The 21,677-nt window shown below is 43.6% G+C and overlaps 2 protein-coding genes across 8 annotated transcripts in view; one reads left to right on the top strand and one right to left on the bottom strand.

The window, feature by feature from the left end:
* The window catches only part of SYNRG (synergin gamma), a 78,128-nt gene extending 75,846 nt beyond the window's left edge, over window positions 1-2,282 (top strand). For 4 of the 6 annotated variants that reach the window (XM_075014075.1, XM_075014074.1, XM_075014072.1 and 1 more), the window contains 2 exons: window positions 2-37; window positions 1,360-2,282. In XM_075014075.1, coding sequence (XP_074870176.1) covers window positions 2-37; window positions 1,360-1,491 — 168 coding nt within the window. In that variant the 3' untranslated portion in view covers window positions 1,492-2,282. The remainder of the gene's footprint in view (window position 1; window positions 38-1,359) is intronic. The other 2 variants (XM_075014076.1, XM_075014071.1) reach the window with 1 other exon arrangement.
* A 2,632-nt stretch (window positions 2,283-4,914) lies between these two features.
* The window catches only part of DUSP14 (dual specificity phosphatase 14), a 40,811-nt gene continuing 24,048 nt past the window's right edge, over window positions 4,915-21,677 (bottom strand). For both annotated transcript variants that reach the window (XM_075014078.1, XM_075014077.1), the window contains exon 2: window positions 4,915-11,605. In XM_075014078.1, the coding sequence (XP_074870179.1) occupies window positions 10,888-11,484 (597 nt within the window). In that variant the 5' untranslated portion in view covers window positions 11,485-11,605 and the 3' untranslated portion in view covers window positions 4,915-10,887. The remainder of the gene's footprint in view (window positions 11,606-21,677) is intronic.

The following is a 21,677-nucleotide window of genomic DNA, read 5'->3' as shown; positions in this document are numbered from 1 at the left end:
GAAAGAAGAGAACCCTGTGGAGGATCATCCTAGAAAAGTATGAATGATTAAAATGATGCTCCTTACAGATTCATCCTTTTAATTATGAGTGTGGAAGGCAAGACTGGTGACCAGCCTTCCGCTGTCATTTCCAATTGTATCAATCATGAATCCTTTTCTTATAGTCATTTCCGTGACTGTAACATCCAATTTGATCAACTAACACATGCTCGAGTCGTCCTGCTTGTCTTGTCTGCATGCCACTATCTCATGAATAGCTTTCTGTTTTTGTCCTATTTTTGTTGTGTAGTAGATAGTTCACTGTGATGAGTTTCTGAACAACTATAGCTTCCTAGTTTCTTTGTTGTTAAAGGAGAACTATAGTTTTTGTGTGAGATAATCTTTGACCTTTTGTTGTCTTACAAAGCAATGGTCCATCTGTTGCTATGGAATAACACAAAGGCTATTGTAGTTTTAGAAATCCATAGAAAAATGTTTTCAGTGAGTCTTGTTAAAAACAAATATATTTTCAGCAGTATTCCAGAAGGTAACTCTGAACTCTTCCAGAGACTCTTGCAATAGAGGATTACAATGAAAAGCTGCTAGCCATCCTGTTGTTGAACAGGAAAAAAATTAATCTTTTTCCCAAAAGAGCTTATGTAAAATAAGTTTCATAGCTCCTTTTTGTTTTTGTTGTTGTTCACTCAGACATCTAAGCATTATTTCCTGCTAGCAACAACATAAAACTCCTTCAGATATTCTTTATTTTGTTTATAGATTTTTTTCACTCCATTCAAAAAGCTCTTCTTGTAAAGTAGCTGCTCCTAACAGAAGACCCTGGAGCAAACTAAGCCCTTCAGTAAGCAGTAGAGTTTTGGTCTCAGAGAAGTTTTAGCCTCTGAAATCACAGAGCAGGTTGGCCCGGTGAATTAAATATTTGAAGTGCAATCATTAGGACCTTGCAAGTTATTCTCTGAGGTGCGGTACAGCATATAATTTCTTATCTGTGGAAGATAATTAGCAAAAAATTGATGCAGAAAGTTCAGTCAGCTCCCAGGTTTGAGGTCAAATATAATAGTAATCAAACCATTCATTACTCCGTGTTCACTACTAAAACTTGGTAGAGCCAACGGAATCTTATAGCTTTAGATGTTGACATTGGGAATGTTGTCTGCCTTCAGAAATTCTTGCAGACTAAAATTTTACTTGCCATTTGATCCACTTCTGCACTGAGGATGATGGCTGTAGAGTGACAGGTTTGAGGTCTGACAGTAGTGTGCCTTCTCAGTGTAAACACATCCTCAACTATCGGCTCTCCTGTTTTGCTCTTACATCACTGAGCAGATGGGACTGTCACACTTGTTTCACTTTTTATTTTAGGCTTTTAATTCAGAAATGGATAATTTCAAACTGGCTTATGGAGGGCATCAGTACCATGCAAGCTGTGCAAACTTCTGGATCAATTGTGTGGAGCCGAAACCTCCAGGCCTCATTTTGCCAGACCTGCTTTGAAAGGACTCACGCTGAAGGAGGGATCACATCCGTCAGTGACAAGACTTGGTGATGGTGATGTAGGGGAATAATCACTGAAGTCTTTTTAGAGCAGTGGTTAGAGTATTGAAATGTTAATTTCTGCATTTCTTCTGTGCTGTAATGGGTCAAAAGCCACTTTCTCGTAGAAGTTCCCTATGAAGAATTTCACTGAAAGGTTCAAGCCATCATTGAGGTCTTCACAAAGAATCAGAAAATTTTGCACTGTGGCACAAAAGATGGCATTTCATTCTCTTTCAAACTGAAACTGGTTAGCACTTTTTGAGACGTGGTGACTCACTGTGGTAATCCAGGTAAATTGACGCACGAGGTGGAATAGGTCTTAACGTTTCAAGAAAATGATGTCATACTAGTCTTTGTGTGTTTAAATTGATGCGTCCCCTTAACAAAATGTGGTTTTGCTAACTGTTCTTTCTTTTAACCTTAATATATGAACTGAGAGGGGTATTTCTTCTTAGATATTTGCTGCTACAGTATTACAATGCACATGAAGTGACAGTAACATTCAAAGAGAAGTAAGTTACTGACCTGGAAGAAATTGGATTGTCAGGCTGCAATGAGCCATTGTTTATTGATAGAATTATTGTTCTGTATTACAGAATACATTTTAGTCAGACATTTAGTGGGTTAGTGTTGGGAGGAAAAACTGGGACAAAAATTACTGTATATCTAAATTTTTCATACTGTATCTTTAGGTTTCAGTACAGGCAACTGGATTTTAAACTTTGCAGTCTTTTTTTTTTTTTCTAATTCACACACTTCCTTTATCCCTTCATTGGACTTGTCCTACAACTGCACACTTCAAGGGATATACTTTCAAAATGATGTATTCATTTAGCCCTTTGCCCCTTATATAGCTAAAGTGCTCCACATCATGTTGAAAATCATACCCCACTAATATCAAATTCCCACTCCTATGTGTTTCACTACATATTTGTGATACATGAATATGCTTTTCTTGATGGGACTCCTATGCATATCTCATGCAATTAAATATTGTTCATTAAAGCTCTTTATCAGATTCAGAACTGATGGCACTGGTTGCCTTTGAGTTCATTATTCCAATAGATATTAGCTATTTCACACTGGCATTGGAGATTTCCCAGTGGACTAAGCAAAGGCAAAAATACATGGGTGCTTTTGGGTCAGCACTGCTGTCTGGACAGTTAAAGATTAATGTACCAGGCTATCATAAAATATAACTCAAAAGCTATGAGATGTATGAGTCTTTCTTTAGGTACATCATCAGGATGGCGGTCCAGAATATAACAATAAAACAAGTTTGCTCTGAAGACAGCTACTCAGTTCAGAAAAAACATGACCGTGCTTCAACTTCTGAATTACTGATTACAGAATTTTTAATCCAGTGGAAGTATTGTGCTTTTATTTCAAAAGGGCCTTATGGCCACTACTTAGTTTTGACTCTCAATAATCAAAGCAGGAGCTGCTGTCGTCTCGCCCCCCTCCCCCCCGGTACAACTGATGATTTCACCATCATTAATTTATTGTGGTTTCTCAAACAGATCATGAGAGAAGCTTCCTTCTTTCTAAGATGTCAACAGCTGTTCAAAGCAAGCCTTGTATGTTCTAAGTCTATAACTAATTATTGACCTGTGGTTTTGAGTTCCAGTCAACAAAATTGCATGGGGGATAAAAACGTTTGTTTGTATAAACCGTTAGTTCTAGTCATTGATTAATATACACTCAGTGAAAGAGATCTTGGCTAATAAGCATGGTGAGTGAATGACCCTTATTTGCATAAATTAAAATAGATCTTCCTACTCTCAGAAACCTGCTTGTTGTTACAATAGTAACACACTGTGCCTCCTGGTCTCAGACCCAAGGTGAAAGTGGCAGCTTTTCAGTACTTTAACAGTCAGCACCCACTTTCTGGTGTGCAAAGTTTTATCAAAGCAATCTGATTTCTGATTGACTGGCCACTATTGTACTGATTAGTCTATAAGTGCAAAAGACTTCAGAACAGCTCTCTATGACCAGTTAGTTGTCTTCATCAGATACTTATTGCTTCACCTTGACAGTGCACTTCTTGCCATACCACATACTGTTACACGCTTCTCATCATGCCTTGTGTTTTACTATTGCAAGTAGTCCCCCACTGAGTAATATCAAACAGAAATAGTGAGTTGAGAGTTGTACTCTTGGGCCCTGATTCAGCGAAGGACTTAAGCAAACACCCAACTGTAAACGCATGATTTGTGCCTCTGAAAGCAATGGCACCATTGAAATGCTTAAGTACTGTGCTGAACCAAGGCGATAGCTTACATAAATGCTGGTTTGAAGGCACGAGAAGCGTTGGTAGGGTGGGCTTCCTCCACTGGTCTTTCTTTTTCAAAACGCGTGCGTGCACACGTATGTGCGTTGTAAAGGGTATGGCCCAAACTGAAATAGCTACAGTGTGGAAACTCTACAGCAAACCTGTATTCCAAATACAGTACTGGTTGTTGTACTCTGGCAAAAGTCCACTCTAACTGCATTTATAAATGTACCCCCTTGTTAAGCAAATATGGTGTCTCTGTAAGAAGGATCCAGCATGTTTTTGGCACATAAATTGGGGGAATTGGATGTTTATGAGTATTATTACAGAAGAGCTTGTTGGAGTATGGCACTTCAAGTTCCCTGCTCTGTGCAGAATAGGAAAGCAGCTGGCAATGTTAATGCAATCATGTTAAGCAAAAGATATTTTTTTCTAAACACCTTCAAAGTGTTCTCATTACGTGAATGGTTTACATTTAGATACCACTGATAAGGGCATTGCACAAGAAGGATCATTCCTCTTACATATCCTCGTCATTAAAATGAATCAGTGTTGCATTCAGCTTCTGCTCTATTATACTGTTAGGCAAGGGCCCAGTGTCCTTGGAAACTGTATCCAAGGTTACAATATTTTCTGCACTGGATTGTATCAGACCACTTTCCCCTGCTTTAATTAGGGCTAGGCTAACATACACACTGAGACTTTTTTCTTGACTTACGGTGTGAGAAATGTAGCTGAATTTCTTTTTTGAGGTCTTCTTTTTCATTATTAAAATTTGTGAAAGGGAATGTTTTTTTTAATGAATATATTCTTTGGAGTTGCCTTGACATTGCCTAAGGAAAATTATTTTTATTTGTGTTTTGTGCATATCTTGATTTTTAACTGGTTATTTTCTTGGTTAATTTAAATCTTTTCTGTAATGTGTTCCATAGGTTTCTAACAGTGCAGTTTGTCTAATTTTCTCGGTTGAAATATACCGTAGTAATCTTTCCTTCCAGTACTTATAGGCATTAGAGATAAATGAAACTGTACCAAGATCTCTGTTGATAAATTGATTGTTGTGTGAATTTAAATATCCCAGCAAGCTTTCTGACTTCTGTTCATGAAGGTTTGTTTGTTTTTGTTTGTTACATGTGAACTATTATAATCTCCACTTGAACATTCCACTGAATTTTCAGCCCTGGAAGATGTTTGATTTTACTTAAGTTTATTTTGAGCTAATTTGATTGATTAGCACTTTCTTGGAAAACCACATAGTAAATGTGAAGTTATGAAAAGGAAGCTTCTGAAAATCCAAAAAAAGGCTCTTTTCTGGCTAGTTGCATACTAATTAATGGAATCTTGAGCAAAAAGGACACCTTTTCAATAAAAGCTGCTATTGTACAACTTTTTCTGAAGGATGCTCTCTGGACCATTATTTAATTCTGAATTTCAATATTAAAACATAAATGTAACAGTTTTAAAGGAGTATTTCTATATTGCAAAATTTCCCCTTACTGTGTGTTTCTTCCTGCTTCGGGTTAATATACATTTCTCTTGTGTAAATGGTTTTGTGATTAATATACGTGTGGATCCTCTTGTTCTAATTTGTGCTGTATTGGAGTCATTGGTATTTTTTATACCTGGTCAGAATAGTTTTTATTACTTTACACTTTAATATGATTTACTTCACATTTTCTTGCAATGGTTTATAAATGCTTTGTTGAATCTCCATGAAATGTTGATCTCAATAAAGAACTCTTTATTTATGACACATCTGTATGGTGGCTTGTTGCTAGATGCAGCCAGTAAAATTGCACTGTGTTACTGATTTATATTGACATCTCACCCTTCATGCTCTGAGAGAAGGTCTGGCTATGTGTTTAGATGGGTTCTGATGGGACTTTCCTTCTCAAGCAGAGCAATGAGGTAGAATCTTTCATGCTTTGGGGGGGATTTGAGGAATTTCCTGTCAGCAAAACAGACTTAGGAACAGCACCAATCTGTATTTTAGGTTGGTGGCATCCAGTACGCTCACCACACATGGCGAACAGGACACCACGGTCTCCAGGATACTCTGGAGCTGCACATGGCTCTTGGAGCCTTTAAATGTGACTCCTCCTAGAGATGCACGTGGGGAGTGCTGCCTGCCTGCTCCGTGCACAGGCCCCAGAGAAGCGCGTGGCGGCAGTGGCCCTGGCTGCCCCAGTGGTGGTGGCTCTGGCCTCCCCAACAGCTGTGGCTCTGTCTGCTGCAGCAGGCCACAATGGCTCCAGTGGCTGTGGCCTCCCTGGCAGCCCCAGCGGCTCCAGCAGTAGTGACTCTGGTGAGTCGCTGGCATTCATTTAGAACAAGTGGCTGGTGGTGTCAGGCACTGGGGAAGGGGGGGGAACATTGACGGTGGCTGGGAGTGCCTCTGGCGGAGGAGGAGGGCATTCATTTAGAACAAGGGGGCGGGGCCTGTGGCAGCAACCACAAGCGTGGCGCTCTTTGAATTCTTATTGGCCCCTGCTGCTGTAGGTGTTGTGCAGTTAGTATATTGTGAGCAAAGTTGTCTGTACTTCTTTTTTAAAAACAGGGAAAGCAAGCAAGTTGATTTGTGGTGAATTCGGTGGTAGCCTTAAAAAGTACCTGTGTCTGCTCAGTTTCAGCACATGCGTAAGTTACATAGCTGTATGGTTAAACATGCATAAGTGGTTTCCCTCGTGAATGGGTAATAACGCACCCCATAGGTCTTCCACATGACACTGGAGTCAATATTCTTTTCTGTCTACTGGCCAGAGATGCCATTATTTGTAAGGCTGTAACTGTTAACACCCACAGCACAGTTACTGATACGTCATTGGTACCTATGGATCTTACAATAAAAATGCAGCCTGGAAGAAAAATGATTGTGCTGTCATAAGGTCTCAAGGCTGTTAAGTTTATGAGCCTGGACTTCAATTTGGTAGTACAAATTGGGAACAGCTCAATGGATTTAAACATGAAGAAGTTTATACTGTGCCTTTTAGCATAACAACTGGTGCAGGCCTCATGGTTGTGTGGTAAAAATAACTCGACAGGGAGAAAAAGCAGGGTGGTTTGAAATGCATAATGTTTTGGCTTTGACTCTCCTCTGTACTGAATTACTGGAAAATTAATATCAAGACTCTGAGCCATAATGACACCAGCCTCACAATAAAGCTGTCTGGCATTTGTGCACAGTACTTACATGGTTAACAAGTGTTGGAGACTGCCTCACCTAGCAACCTGGAAAGTGTGAAATTCTCTCGAAAATGGCCTGCAGCGGGTGTAGAGAGCTATTTATATAGCGAGAGATGAGAACTTCCTGCTAGCAATAGTTATCTGTATGGAAGGCTGAGCTTTTGCACAAACTCATCAGAGGGATATTTCAAGATATTTTAGATTCATAAGCTAGTAGCAGTTCCTGAAGTTAATAAATCTACAACCCTACCTTTAACTTTGCTTGTGGTTTATAGATGGCTGTTCTGAGGATTGTTGGTCCTGGTCTAATTACTACTTTCTTGTACTGGGATTTTTTTTCTGTTCTTCTGTTACAAGCACAGGACAGGGAGCTGCAGAATTTGAGTTCTGGTCGTTGTTCTGCCACCATCATTTTGGGTGTTCTTGGTCAAACGTCTTAGGATTTGACCCAGAGATGCTAACTTCATTTAAGTTAATGGGAAAACTCCCATTGACTTCAATGGGGTGAGGATTTCACACCTGCTGCGTTAGTTAACCTGTTTGCAGGTCACTCCAGTGGTAAGAAAGATTTGTACAAATTGGAGAGAATCCAGAGCAACAAAAATTGTAAAAGGTTGATAAAATGTGACCTATCGGGGGAAAAAAATGGGTGCGTATAAGTCCTGATGAATGAAAACAGTGTGTGGGAGAGACCTGATGAATGTTCAAATATGCTAAGGGTGGTTTTAAAGAGAACAGTGGTAAATTGTTCTCCATGTCTACTGAGGGCAGGACAAGAAGAAATTGGCTTTATGTGCAGCAGGAAGGATTTAGATTAGTTGTTAGGAAAATCATTCTGTCAGGGCATTTAAGCTCTGAAATAGGCTTCCAAAGGATGTTGTTAAATCCTGGTCATTGGACGTTTTCAAGAATAGGTTAGACAAATACCTGTTAGGAATAGTCTGAGTCCTTTGCCCTGCTTTCTTGTGGTCCCTGCCAGCTCTCCATTTCTTAAGGGTTTGCCTATATTTACTGAGCATTCGATGTGATGCAATTGATCTTCTGGAGTTTGATTTTGCCACGTGTGAAGAGGTAGTGAAATCGATCTCTCTGGGCTTGGCTGTCAACCCTAGAACTCTGTGTTATTGCATGGAGTTAGGGACATCAGCTTGAGTTCAGAGCCCCAATCTGTACTTGGGCAGAAAGAAGATTCTGATATGTCGATTCTAGCTACGCTAATGGCACAGTAACAGAGAGGTAGCCGTGTTAGTCTGTATTCTAAAAAACAAACCAGTAGTCACGCAGCACTTTAAAGACTAACAAAATGATTTATTAGGTAATGAGCTTTCATGGGACAAACCCACTTCTTCTGATCGTATGGCATAGCTAGAATTGCGTATCTGGGATCGACTTTGTTCTCTGGTGTGCACCAGGCCTATAGTGCTGCAAAGGAGAAAAACCTCCCCTCACTGAGGAATTGATCCTAAATTGATTCATGTTTTTGAAGCACATGGAAATCTTTGCATTGATGGGTGCTAGAGAAATGCTAGGCTACATAGAAATGTGTGTAATAAGGTAGTGTTCTGCTTTTGTAAACACCCTTGGTTTTGTTGAAACTCACCACAGCTAATAGAGGTAAATATAAAGAAGGATTTGCAGTGGAATTGGGTATACACCTGTATGGAAAAAATAACCATGTTGGGACATTTTAAAGGTCTCTGCTCTTGAAAGATTTATGCTATGTTATATCCACTTTAACAGAGGTCTCATTGCTGTGGGTTCAGGTGTGTGTTGAACAGCTGATGTGATTTCCTTGTATGCCTTGAGGTAAGCAGAGATCTCCCTTTTAATATCTCCTTACACCATTATCCCACCAAATGCAGCAAGTGGCCTCGGGGCCCAATTTGCTGGCTACTGACTTGGATGGATGTCAGTCCAATGACTTCAGTGGAGACTGGATCTGACCCTAGAGGTTAATGTAGCATTTTCTTCCCCCGATGGATGATTTTCAATAAGTGGTGCCCATCCACTGTGGTGAAATTCAGATCTTCACAGTTCATTTGAAAACTGATTTCCAATTCTGAGTTAAGGTGTATCTCAGAATCAGAGCAGCCCCTCTGTCATGAATTCATCTGGATTTTGCTCTCCTGCTGATCCATGTGTAGCTCAGGCTATAAAGACCTGATTTTGATCCCATTTGAACGCTGTTTTTTCACAAGGGACAGCTCCTTTATTTCCGGGAGATCTGATTTTACCCTGGAAGAGTAGAATCATGTACTAGGTTGTAGACTGTACACCATCTAGTGCCACAAGTTATGACGACAAACACCTTGGTCACTTCTAACACTTAAACCAGAATATAAGCATTTCAAAAATTCAGATATAGGTTCAGAGGATAAAAATGCAGTAGTGGGCCAGATTCAATCCCTGGTTTTCCTGGTGCTAGTGTGTCTTGAAGGTCTAGATTTAACGTACACTGATTACAAGATTTAATAAAAATTATATTTGTATTTGTATTACCATTGTGATGGAGGCTTAATCAGTGTCGTCACTGGAATTTCAAAGATGCTAAGAGCTCCATTATGACCACGAACTCATGGGTTCTAGTTATAATCTTTATTAAGATTATTTTACAGTTATAGTCTCTCACTTAAATCAGCTCTCTATCTCTATGTATTCAGAATTTGCACCTTCCTCCTTTAGAGATGCAGGGAAAGATACAAACAGTCTTCTTGGAGTAAGTTACTTGCTTTGTTCTTTCGGTGTTGCAGCTGTTAATGATATGCGAGGATGTGGTTAATACTCATGACTCAGCTGTCATATCATTTAATATCTTCTACCATTTTTCAGGTTATCGGAACTTTTTTTCACCCCGTCATCAGAGCAAAACAAAGCAAAGACTTCCCAAAAAGACACCTTTGTACTGGAGGTTTAACAATTTCACTTATTTTGTGTAGAAAAATTCAGGAATGCAACATCATCCTTGCGGCCAGAATGCTTGAATCGGAAAAGATCTAAGGCAGGTCATGATTATGCTTACAGTTATCAAACCAACTCACTTACTTTCAATTTACTGGTTGACTGAATACTAAAATGTACAGCTCAACTCCTTTGAGAAAGTAGCTGTCTAGACAAAGCTTAATTTGCCTGGTCAGTGTGAGAAAAATTAACCCATCACATCTGCACTGAGTTTCTGTTGTTTGCTCCCAATCATGCAAACATTTATTCATGTGCAGTAGATTATTCAGGTGTATAAATGTTTGCAGGACCTGGTTCTCTGGTGTGGCATGTGGGGGGCAGGTGGGAACATGGCAACATTCATTTGTCTTAATAGTTTATTTATAGCAGACTTTGGCTTAACTTCTTATAAAGATTTAAAAAGCTACATAACAATCTCTAACGTGATATACTGAGTCACTAGGGTGTTTAAAGAAAAGGGCCGCATTAGCAACCAGTTTCCATCCACCTCCCTCATGGTCTCTTAACAAGACACACACATTGAGTTGGAGTTTGGAGTAGGAGCCCGTTCATTTTGTGCTGGTGCTGCTCAATGTTTTGCAAGGAAGAATATAAGCTAGTAAAGAAATATCCAGGCTGCCTCATCACAAAGTGTATTTCGTTCATTCATTTTACCACGTGCCTTTTAGTTCTTCACGTGTAGCATACTAGTAAACGGACTGCAAGGGATGCTTTGTAGAAGAATTAAATTTCATAAACAGAGCTTGCCGTAATGTTAGCTCAGGGGAAGGTCAGGTCAGAATGGTTGACCTTGCTGATTAGGGATGTGATGATGAGCAAGGTTCTGCTGTATGGTAAAGAACTAAAAGTTGGCCATCAAAACAGAAGGAAAAGTGTCTGATCTGGTAGACACAGAACATCAAGTCTCTTGTGCTCTTCATCTTCCCGTGGATGCAGTCAAATTAAATCCCCCAGTAAGGCATGAGATGTCTCCCCTCTCGCTCGTAAATGTCTGGGATTATACCATATGGCGTGTGTACCATTTTAACCGTTGTCTTCCCAAACAGCTTCCGCTCGTAGTCTATCAGCTGCCTCCAGAAACCCACATTGGGGCGTATGATGGGGCGTCGTGACTTGACCCAGTTGTAAGCCTCAAACAAGCACACTTTGTGGTACTTCATCAGATAAGCAATGCACAGGGTGGCTGACCTGCTCACGCCAGCTGCACAGTGGACTAAGGTGGCCCCATGCTTCCGCATGACGCTGTGTATCTTATCAGCCACGCTGTCAAAGTACAGGGAGATGGGCGCATTGGGCATGTCTGCCAGAGGCACTTTGACATATTCAAATTGGGGCCAGTTAAAGTTGGGGATCTCAATGGTGGCATTGATAATACAGGTGATGCCCCGGGCCAGAAGCAGTTGCCGATTTGAGGCTACGCTCCCCCTGCTCAGGTACAGAGAGGGGGTGATTTGGGCGATGCCCCCAAGTTCTCCTTCAGTAAACATTCGAGGTGCCATCAGAACTCGCGGTAAGGAATGGTGGTTTCTGGAGGTCATGGAGTTTCCTGGCTCTCAGGCTTCCATTATGGGAAGGGATCCAATGTGATCTTCTACCAAGGAAATTCTCTCGCCTAGAGGCTTTAATAAGCAAGAGCTTCTCCCCACTTGGTCACTAGTCCTGTAAAACACAAGCAACATGGTGTAAGAGGGACAGACTTAACAGCAGCCTTTGAATGCAGAAAGGCACATTCCTCCTGTGCTCTAGAGAGCCTCCTTGTGGTGTAAGCACTCAAGGGCAGGTATTGCCTTTCCGGTTTATGTGCAGAGGGGAGCCCCAGCAGCCCTACAATTAAGAGTGAAAAATCTCTTCCAAGCCTGACTTGACTCCTAATTACTATGCAGTGTTTATGCTGCGTGGGGGAAGAAGGCATTGTATGTCACTGTTTACAGTGAAAAATGTTTACAGCTCCTTCTCAAATGCTGACCCCCCCCCTTTTTTTAGAAATCTGAAATAGGCCACCTACAAAGAAAATAAACGTTAGGGCACTCCCCTTCAGTTCCTTTCATCATAGTAAAAGCAGCCTGCAAAAGGGTCATTCCCACACATGCAGCAGAAAATCAGGTCCTGACTAGGTTGGAAAACTGGAGAACAAGGATTCCTCCTAATTTTTTCCATCCATGGGTGGGAAAAAATTTGTGCACCCAGTCATATAGGGATGCACACCACCAATAGAAACGAATGCTGCCAGCATAGGGTGCTGTGGGCTCTCTGCTAATCAGATGGGCGTCACCTGAATCTCTCCTGGGTGGCTGCCCAAGCACCCATCTTAAAACACTACTGGAGAATCAATAAAGTGATACTATTACTGGTGAGGAGAGTGAAAGGTGAAAGAGTAGGCGAGAGAGATTTTTAGACTGATTTGTTTATGATTTTTAGTGCCTCTTTAAGGTCAATGACTAATCTAAGCCTTTAAGCAGTGAGAATCCCTCCCTCTTCACCTAAGCCTTGTGATGGGACTGCCAACATTTCCTTCAGCAAAGTCCAGAGCTGGGCAGTCCTGCTATTTCAGCCACTGAAAACAAAAAATCCCACCAGACAGAACAAAGAGGAAACCTTTTCAACACCCTTTCTCTCCCCTCCTCCTTCTCCTCGCCAGCCTGTTAGCCCTTCTCCTTAGACCATAGAGAAGCAAAGAAGGTCACATTCTCAGTTTATTTTAATAATTGGCAACTCATCTTCAACCAATCTAAGTCTGGACACTAAAAGGGGTAGCTGTTCTCTTCACTCATCCAAAGAATTGGTATGCTTTAGCCAAACACAAAATGTGTTAAAGCCAAGATACTGGGCTCCGAGCAGGGGTAACTGATACACAAGAAGTCAGACTAAGCGCTCTAGTGGTCCCATTTGGCCTTAACATCTGTGAATCAGACACAAGCTCGCCATAACATTTCAAGTTCAGCACTGTACTGCCGATATTTTAGCTCACCAATATCCAAGTAATGCTTTAACCAGGATCACTGTGCTCTTTGGCATGTATCTGTATACACTGATTTAATGTGTGCTAGTGTCTCTGTCTAGTGGTGTGGGCCTGTGGGGATAAAGCTTGCTACACACGTAGAGCTAAGAGGATTACTCCTTTAGCCCAACCAATAAGGACTTGAGTTTTTGGTGGTATAGGGCTTGAGTTCAAATGCCTTAGATGCCATCTTCATGTATGTGGCCATGATATGCTGCGTAGCAGTCTGGAGATTTCTGCTGTGCCCGTTCAGCACATTATCTCCACCATCCTTTACATTCAGAAGAATGTAGTGAGGGGTAGGGCAGTGTGGGAAGAAGAAGGTCTTGGGCCCTTAAGTTCAGGGGAAATCTTTCCTTTTGTGGAACTCTCAGGCTTGATCTACATTAGGCAGAGTAATCGATTGCAGATAGGCAATTCTAGCTACAGCAATTGTGTAGCTAGAATCCATTTATCTACAATCAACTTAGCTGGCCATCTTCACAGAGGAAGATCATCGGGACCTCCTTTACCCCGTGCAATATCAAGGAGCACAAGGATCCACTGCTAATCCCAGATAGTTCAAATTCATACATCTCTACCAGGTGTGTGAAATCAAACTCTGTTGCTCTTCCGCATAGTCTAGACATACCCTCATTTTGGAGACACAACTAAGGCACCATGATAGCTGCTGCTGTTGGTCTAATGAATCCAAACCTCAACTGGGAGAAGAACAAGGAATTACTGTTAGGATAAGTGTTGAATGTACATAGGATAATAGACTGCCCCTCTTCTGAAGAGCTCCTACACAAACACTATTGTCAACCCCAAGTAGTCATCATCATGATCAGCCAATTCCCAATCAGCAGATTTACTGATAAATGTTGTGTTCATTTGGTTTTCTAGGTTTTGAATCTCTGAAGTACCTCTGGATCCTGCTTTCAGCCTTTTCTCTAGAATTCTGTAAGCTAAAAATTTCCTTTTTTAAAAAAGGGAAAACCAAGATTCTCACCTAATGACATGAATCTGGGAACTGAGACCTAAAGAAATCCATCTAATATCACAAGAATCAGCACCATTCTGAGCTAGACCCAGGGATGAAACAGAAACAGAGGAACTGAGACACCTTCAACTGTCCTATGGTTCAATGCCATAGAGATGGATGTGGGAATAGACCCCAGATTGTCAGAATCCCAATCTAGTGCTTTAATCACAAAACCATCTTTTCACTTAGGTTTTTTAAAGTGTTCTCTACCAGAGAGAGTCCACCAGAACAGACCAGCAAGCTACCTGAAGATATTTTTTTTTCTCTATGGTAGGGTTACAGTGTTCCTCCCACAAGAGGGAATGATCATTTCATGACTTTGTTTGGTGACAAAGAAGCATTCAAATGAGTTTCAATGCCAAAGAATAAAAACACTGTAGTCAGTTGATTCAAAGCCAAATTCAGTGCTCAGCTTTTCTGATCTGGCTACAGGCGCGTGACACAAATGCCTTAGGTTCGTGGTACAATATCCGCTGATAATGAGGTCCTCTGAATGGAATGGCTCCCTTTTTATGTAAACTAACTTAAAATTAATGCACCTCCCTGAAAGAATGCTTGGTGAACATAAAAACCAACATGTAGCTGACCTCTTGAAAACACTGCTCCTGTGTGGACAAAATTCAAGGTGTAGAGTGAGTAATAGCTGCCTCTGAAAAAAGCTTTGAGCATTGCACACCTTTGGTTTTAACTCCTTGCTGTCTTTGTTTGCTTTTCATTCAGCAAACCATGACAAAGCACAAAGCCCTAAAGGGGGCCAAGAATAAGAGGCTTGAGGTGGACATGGCTGACACACTCAGCATTGCCCTAGCCTAAGGCTGGGAGTGTTACTAGGATGTTGGCTCAGAAATGGTAGGCAGGAGAGGAATCTCTTTCCCTTGCATGGATTTTTAGCTACCCCCAAACTGCATCCTGAATTTGAGCTGGGAAGGAGAACAGGTGAGCAGTAGAGAGCAAAGGAACAGGGTGTCAGGTGTCCAATCAGGTGTAATGGATGGATAAACTCAGTTGTGTCTATAGCCCCCGTAACAGTGATCCAGTTTAAAAGGCATAGGAGGGAAGGTTGATTTCTGCTTAAAAGGCTGCTAGCCAGTACAGCTAGTATAATAAAGGCTGTAAGTACCTTACTGTAGGAGGTGCCTATTTTCTTTGCTCAGGAAGAGCCATGTACATTCATCGTGTTATATAAATAAGTACAGCTGTCTGATGCAGGCTGTTGAAATCGCAAAGGATGCTTAATGTGGATCCTGCTTCTAAGCATTGGAATGAAACTGGCAGTATATGTCACTGTCCTCAATGGGACAGAATTCAAAACAGCTCAACCTTGTTTCACACACTTCCTCCTGTTAATTGAGATTCTTTTCGTTAAATGAAGATGACCCTGGCTTTTGGAAACAGGTGTATTAGAGTGCTGCCTCTGCCGTTCATGACAGCAGCGTGCAGCGCAGTATAATTTCCAGCTGACAAGGGCTTTGTTCCAATGTTATAAAAGCAAAACACTGCAGGAGAGGACCTTTAATGCACCTTACTGGCTACTCAGAGGCCCAGAGCAGGCAGAACATTGATGAACTGTGGCTCTGGCACTGAGATCAGCTAGCTGGAGGCAGGAGAATATGATTGTTTAAAACCAGTGCACGTTTCCTTTGCAGAAGGATGTTTCCACTCCACCAGCGCCCTTTGGGAGGGTCTTGAGTTTTGACTCCAAGTGGTGGCAACATGCAAACATGCTGCTGAGATTCAAGGAGAAGACAGGCACCTGCCCCAGCAATTGGGGCCCTTCTTACCCATATGCAGAATATGCTGCTGTATAGGGACGGAAAATTTGGAGCCCCACTAGGTCTTAATATCCACCCATCTGCCTCTTCCTGTCCCCACTCTGTGGCTGCTGCAGCCTGGTGAGACTCTCACCAGAGAGGAGCTAGTTAACTTCGTGGAAGAGCCTGCCAGACGTATTAGCAGAACACCGGGCCTGTGAAAGAGCTATTCAAGGCCGTTTAACAAGTACATACAGGTTTAACCTCTCCAGCCCAGCACCCTCAGGACCTCACTGGTGCCGAACGAGAGAATTTGCTGAACAACATAAGGTCAATGGTGTCTAGCAGCATTATCAACACTACTGCTGCTCGTTGGGCTGGTAGAAGACATTTGAGGTAAATTACAACTAAATAATAGCACAGAACGCTGAGAGCCAGGACTGGTGACTAGAAACCAACTTTATGGGATCACAGGAATCTTGGCCATGCCCATGATAAGTGGGCCTCCAGCTAACTAAAACTGTGATATATTACAGATGTTGCCAGATGAGAGTGCACCAGACAAGAGAGGTTCAACTTGTACTGTCAGTTTCTGTATTTAGTATGTTCGTCTACAGGGCCTTAGTTTAAAATTTCCTTTAAAAATACTTCATTGGTGTGTTGCTGGAGATTATAGAACATCTGTTAAAAATCCCCCCCCCAACACACACACTGGCTGCTGTTGGAGGGCATGGGGCACTGATTTAACAGCATTGCATAGGGGCTTGTGTAGCGTAAGGACCACCCTCCACATTTTTTTCTCCTCCTACTTCCTACCCCCTCCCCCAGCTATATTCCTGCATTCTTTATTTTTTTGCTTCAGATCTGATGAAAGGGGTGTTACCCCTGAAAGTTCATTGCCCACTATATGAAGGCTGGGCCCACCCACTTTCCTGTCTCCGTTACGCCGCTGCTTGCAACTTGGCGTTTTGGTCCTTGAGGATTTCTACAAGTCTTCAGGAGTGACATCCAATGAGCCCCATCCTGACCTGGCAGTGCTACCTCCTGGGAGCGAGAGGGGAAGTCAAACTGCTGGGCTTTTTTAGGCCTTGTGTGAACAAGATGGTGACCAGCAGTACAGGCACCTTTTCATTAACAACGCTGTCACTAGTGAGCTGAGCTGGCCTAAACAGGCAGCAGTGTGTAACCTGTGTTTGTGTTCTGTTTCCCTGTGGTGGCTGAATCAGCTAGAAGTTTGTCTGTCCAGCCTTTGGCCTGGCTCTGTTACATCAGTGAATGGAGGCTCCTTCTTTCAGGCCTGGTCTACACTAGGTGTCAAAGTCAATCCCAGATACACAGTTCCAGATGACGCTGTAAGTGTCGCTGGAATTGAATTATCAGGAACAACTTTGTTCCCTAGTGTAGATTGGGTTCTCTGGGCTTGTGCTGATGTCCCTTACTCAACACAATAGTGTGGAGTACCAGGGTCGACAGTCGAGCCCAGAGAGAGTGATTTTTGCCACATCTTTACACACACAGCAAAATCGACCTCTGGAAGATTGATCATGGTGTGTGGACCCCCCCACCCATAAGTATAGATGTACCTGAAGATCAAGAGGACCTGAGTTTGGTCCCTGTGGCCAACATGCCCCCCCAAAAAAGCAGCCTGTCATACAAGCCCTTGCTGAACATCCCTCATCTCATTACCAGCATGGTTCTCACCCTAAACAACTGTAAGGCTGATGTGCCGGGTTGTGGACAGGAGGGAATGAGCCCGCACCCTGAAAGGTTAAAGCAAAAAGCCAGCTGCTGGTAGAGCAGAGACTTCACTCTCCCTTGTCAGGGGGCTCAGTGCTTCTGGGGTTACCCCCCACAACAACAAAACAGTACCAGGTGCCAGCCTGAGGCTGCTCCCAGGAGAGAGTCAAAGCATCTCAGCCCCAGGCCGGCTTTAGACGTGCTGCTGCTTTTCACGAAGCAAATTCTGCAGCCAGCAAATTATTAATACTTTGACGCTCAGCCAGCAGCTGCTGCTCTGTCAACCTCACACTGGCATGTGTGTGAGTGGCAGCACAGTTCAGGTACCATCAGCCATCGCTGGCCTCCTGCAGCCAGTGTAAAATTCCAGTCAGAAGTTTGGGAGGAAGGAGGAGGGGTTGCTTGGTAATATGGGCCACTGCTCATCTGCTTTGTTGGCTACACGGTGGTGGTTTTGAAGGCCTGTTTCGTATGTGTAACCCACTGACTTGCTGGGTATGGTACATGGTTCCATGTAGCGGTACCTTGCCCACTTACAGAAAGCAAGAATGAGTCTTTTCTCTAGGCTTAGCTAGAGCCAGCTGGCTTTTTGCTCAAACTTATAGAGGTGCCAGAGGTCCGAGGTTCAAGGCTGCCTGTCAATGGTTACACAGGCACAACACTGAGGGTGGTGCTGCCTTTGGAATACCCACAACTCTGCCCCTCTCAGAAGAACGAGGATAACATTGATACACAATAAAGGCCTGTTTAGCGCAGTTGGGTAGCTAGTCACTGCCACAAATTGAACAGACCGGTCAGTTGGGTTGAGGAGCCCGGAAAGCGTCCAAAGTCACAGTGTAGCTATCTAATGGCTCCAGTTACATGCCAGTCCCTCAAACCCTATTGTCCTGTACACAGGTCCCCAGGGTTGCAGTGACCCCTTAGCCTGCCTCCCCAAAGCAACCATCTCCCCCTGACCACTTTGCTATGGCTGCAGAGCAGGGCAGGGGCAATTTCACACTTGCTGTTACGCAGAGACCACTGGCCCAGGGGCCGTGTTTCTAGCTAGTGCAGCCTCTACCATGAACAGGTTAATATGCAACCTTTGAGAGCTAGATTCCTGTTTTCTGGACTCATCAATAAGAGCTGGTTTGACAGTGTTACTTTGCAACAAACTGGTTGCAGGTAATTATGCCCAGGTCCCTCTTGTACTTGGTTCCTATGTGCAAAACCATCCTGCGAGTGAATCCTTTCAGCAGAGGGAACCTCTGGGGACCACAGTATTATTTCTGTGTGCGTGTGTGTGTGTGTGTGTGTGAGAGAGAGAGAGAGAGAGAGAGAAGTTTGCACCTCTCTCTGGCTCGTAGGTCTTCGTTGAGGGCAGGTCTACACTAGCTAGATAAGTTGATCGTAGATACACAATTTTAGCGATGGCCATTGTGTAGCTGGAATCGACTTCTCTGCAATCGACTTACCTGGCTGTCTTTGCAGAGGGAAGTTGACAGAAATTCTCCCGTCAACCTCCCATGATATTAAGGGGTACAGGGGTCAACTGCTCGCCCTAGAATAGTCTATTTTGTATGTTTCTGCCAGGCACACAAAATCAAACTCCAGAAGATGGATCCTGACCAGGTCTACTTTCGTGTGGTCTAGACATACCCTGAATGTCTGTCCTCACAGTTCCCTTTGAACTCAGCTGAATAAGGCTCTTCAACAAGCCTGGTTGTCTCTTCCTCTCCTCTGAACTCTCACACAATTGCTCGTCACACAAGAGGCACTAGGACAGTACCATGCAGGCAGGTGCTGGGGGGAGGAGAATCTTTTCACCAGCAGCTAGCTTAGCACTTTGTGGAGGGGTGCTGCTGATGTCCAAATGCCCTAAGCAGCCAGCCAAGCCTCTGCTTAATCCAGTGATGACAGCTGAGGAAAATAGTCAGCGTACGTGTGAGGAAAGCTCCAGCAGGCACATTCCTCACATCAGAGAGGAGTTCAGCTGGCAGCCAGGAATACCAAACCGTCTCTTTTGGACTGGGCTGCGCAACATGAGAGGGGCCACTAGGGTTTGAAAGTGCAGCACTGACACTAGGACGAGCTCTGATGTCAGGTAGCAGAGCCATTTACTTTGCCCCTTCACGCATTCTGAGTCACTGTCTTCTTCAAGTGCCTGAAACTCTCCCCCTACGGAAAGGAGGCTGGAGTGTGAAGAAAAACCCTCTCCCACATTGCTCCCACCTCCTTGGGCTTGTCTACACGGAGGGTGTTTTTTTTTTTTTGTTGGAAAAAACCTCTTTTCTCCAGAACCCCACCCGCCCCCTCAAAGCGTTCATGCAGCCAAGCAGGCTAGTTCATGAGAGGGATTTTTTCCTCAAAATAATAACTCCAGCTCTGTGAACGCCTTTGGCCGAGCCCCCTTCCCCTTCCAGGGTCGAAAAGCAATGTGTGCAAACAAAGCACAGCTATTATCGGCTGAGGCAAAGGCTCCTTTGGCAATGCAGGGGCTGTAAATGAGAATGCTCCCTTTCACAATGCGGTGGTTGTGTGAATGCTATTTTCCAGCATTACTTCTTTAGACATTAGAACGGGGGTCAGCAACCCCTGGCATAGGTGCCAAGAGTGGCACGTGAGCCAATCTTCATTGGCACCCGAGATGGGAGGTCAGTCCCACCCTTCCTCCCCCATGCAGCTGGGAGCTTGCACGAAGCCTGTTGATTAGCAAAAGACCAGTGAATGCTACCAACCACCACCTACATGGTAAAGCTCTGTATCTTAATTGACTTATTAATGAAGCTGTTGTAAGTAGGATTATTAGTGACTTTAAAAAGTATCCCTGGCACTTGGACTGTCCACAGAGGTCAAAATGTGAAATTTTGGCACTCTGCCTTGGAAAGGTTGCTGACCCCTCCATTAAACCATCAAAATAAGTATCATTGGAAAAAACCCTGCCGTGGGGACATGGCCTTTGTGTTGGTTGTCCTGCTTGGTTATATAGTGTGGTGTTTTCAAAGGAAGCTCAAGGTTTTAGGGCCCCAGTCCTCGTGTATATTTAGGCTCTTGACGCCTGTTAAAAATCAATATGAGTTAGGATTCAAAATACCTTTGGGCCCATGTGCCCAAATCTCCTTGACTCTATGAGGACATCAAACTTTGTAAACACACTGGTCCCTCTTGGCTTAAAAGTCAATGGGCCCATGAATATCCCAGGCATAATCAAGCCCTTTCCACTGTCCGTAGAATACATCAGCCTGTGTCGTCTCCATCAGTAGGAGCAAGCAGAACTGCCATTGTTCCTAAGCACTGGAAGAATCACAGGGAGAGCTGTTTCCCAGTTCCTTAAGCTGTGCAGATTTGAGCACTAACTGCTGGCTTCCACCCCACCAACCTTTTTTTATTTTGAGCTGTGACAGCACAATCCATCCACCATGACAGACGTGTGTCTTCCACCTTGTTTCCTCCCAGGGTGTTACTGCAGGAGCCTCCTCCGCACGAGCGCTATGTAAGTGCTGATGTGCCACTGCATTTGGGGAAGCTGCCTTACTTTCCACACCTCTCCAGTGCTGGTTCTGAGATGGCATTAATAAAGCCCACCAGCCACATGTCAGCTGAACAACAACGTTATTACAAGTGTGGTTTTCAAAGCAAACTGCTCCATTCCTCTTCAGAAAGAGGAGGGTTTTCCTTGGTTCTAGAAAAGTGCATAGTATGGGTGAGGAAGGAGGCAGAGAGGGGAACAGGGCTGTAGGTGAAATCTCTCTCTTGCAGGCCACTGCCCAGCTAGGAATCTGTGCCAGCTGGTAATGAGTGGACAGTTTTCCATCTGGCAGCAGGCCCTGATTTGCATTGCCATTGTCAGTTTGAGCCCTAATGGCAGGGCTGCTAACCCACAGGAAGCATCTAGGCCTTGGGTCCCCAAACTTTCCACAGTCACTGCCCTCCCTCACCTTTGTCTATGCCCTGCTGTGCCCCCTGGGAACTGGAACCAGAAGGGGGGCCCTGACTCCTGAGGCAGGGGGATGTGGACAGGCGTGAGGGGCCTCCAGCTGAGGGTGAAGCCACAGCTGGGAGCCAAGGCTGGGGTTAGGAGTGGAGCTGGAGAACCAAACCTGGGACCTTAGCACAGGTGCCTCTACAGTCTGAGCTAACAAGTTACCTGGCACTCAACTCAGGCAGGAGAGGAGGCTCATTCTTCTGCTCTAAGTGTTGCTACATGGGACAGTGAACCACTCCCCACAGGTGTGTGGGTTA

The sequence above is a fragment of the Carettochelys insculpta genome, chromosome 19 (assembly GCF_033958435.1).
Source record: "Carettochelys insculpta isolate YL-2023 chromosome 19, ASM3395843v1, whole genome shotgun sequence".
Taxonomy (NCBI): Eukaryota; Metazoa; Chordata; order Testudines; family Carettochelyidae; genus Carettochelys; species Carettochelys insculpta.
The sequence above is the reverse complement of the archived record's forward strand: the minus strand, read 5'-3'. Positions and strand labels throughout refer to the sequence as shown.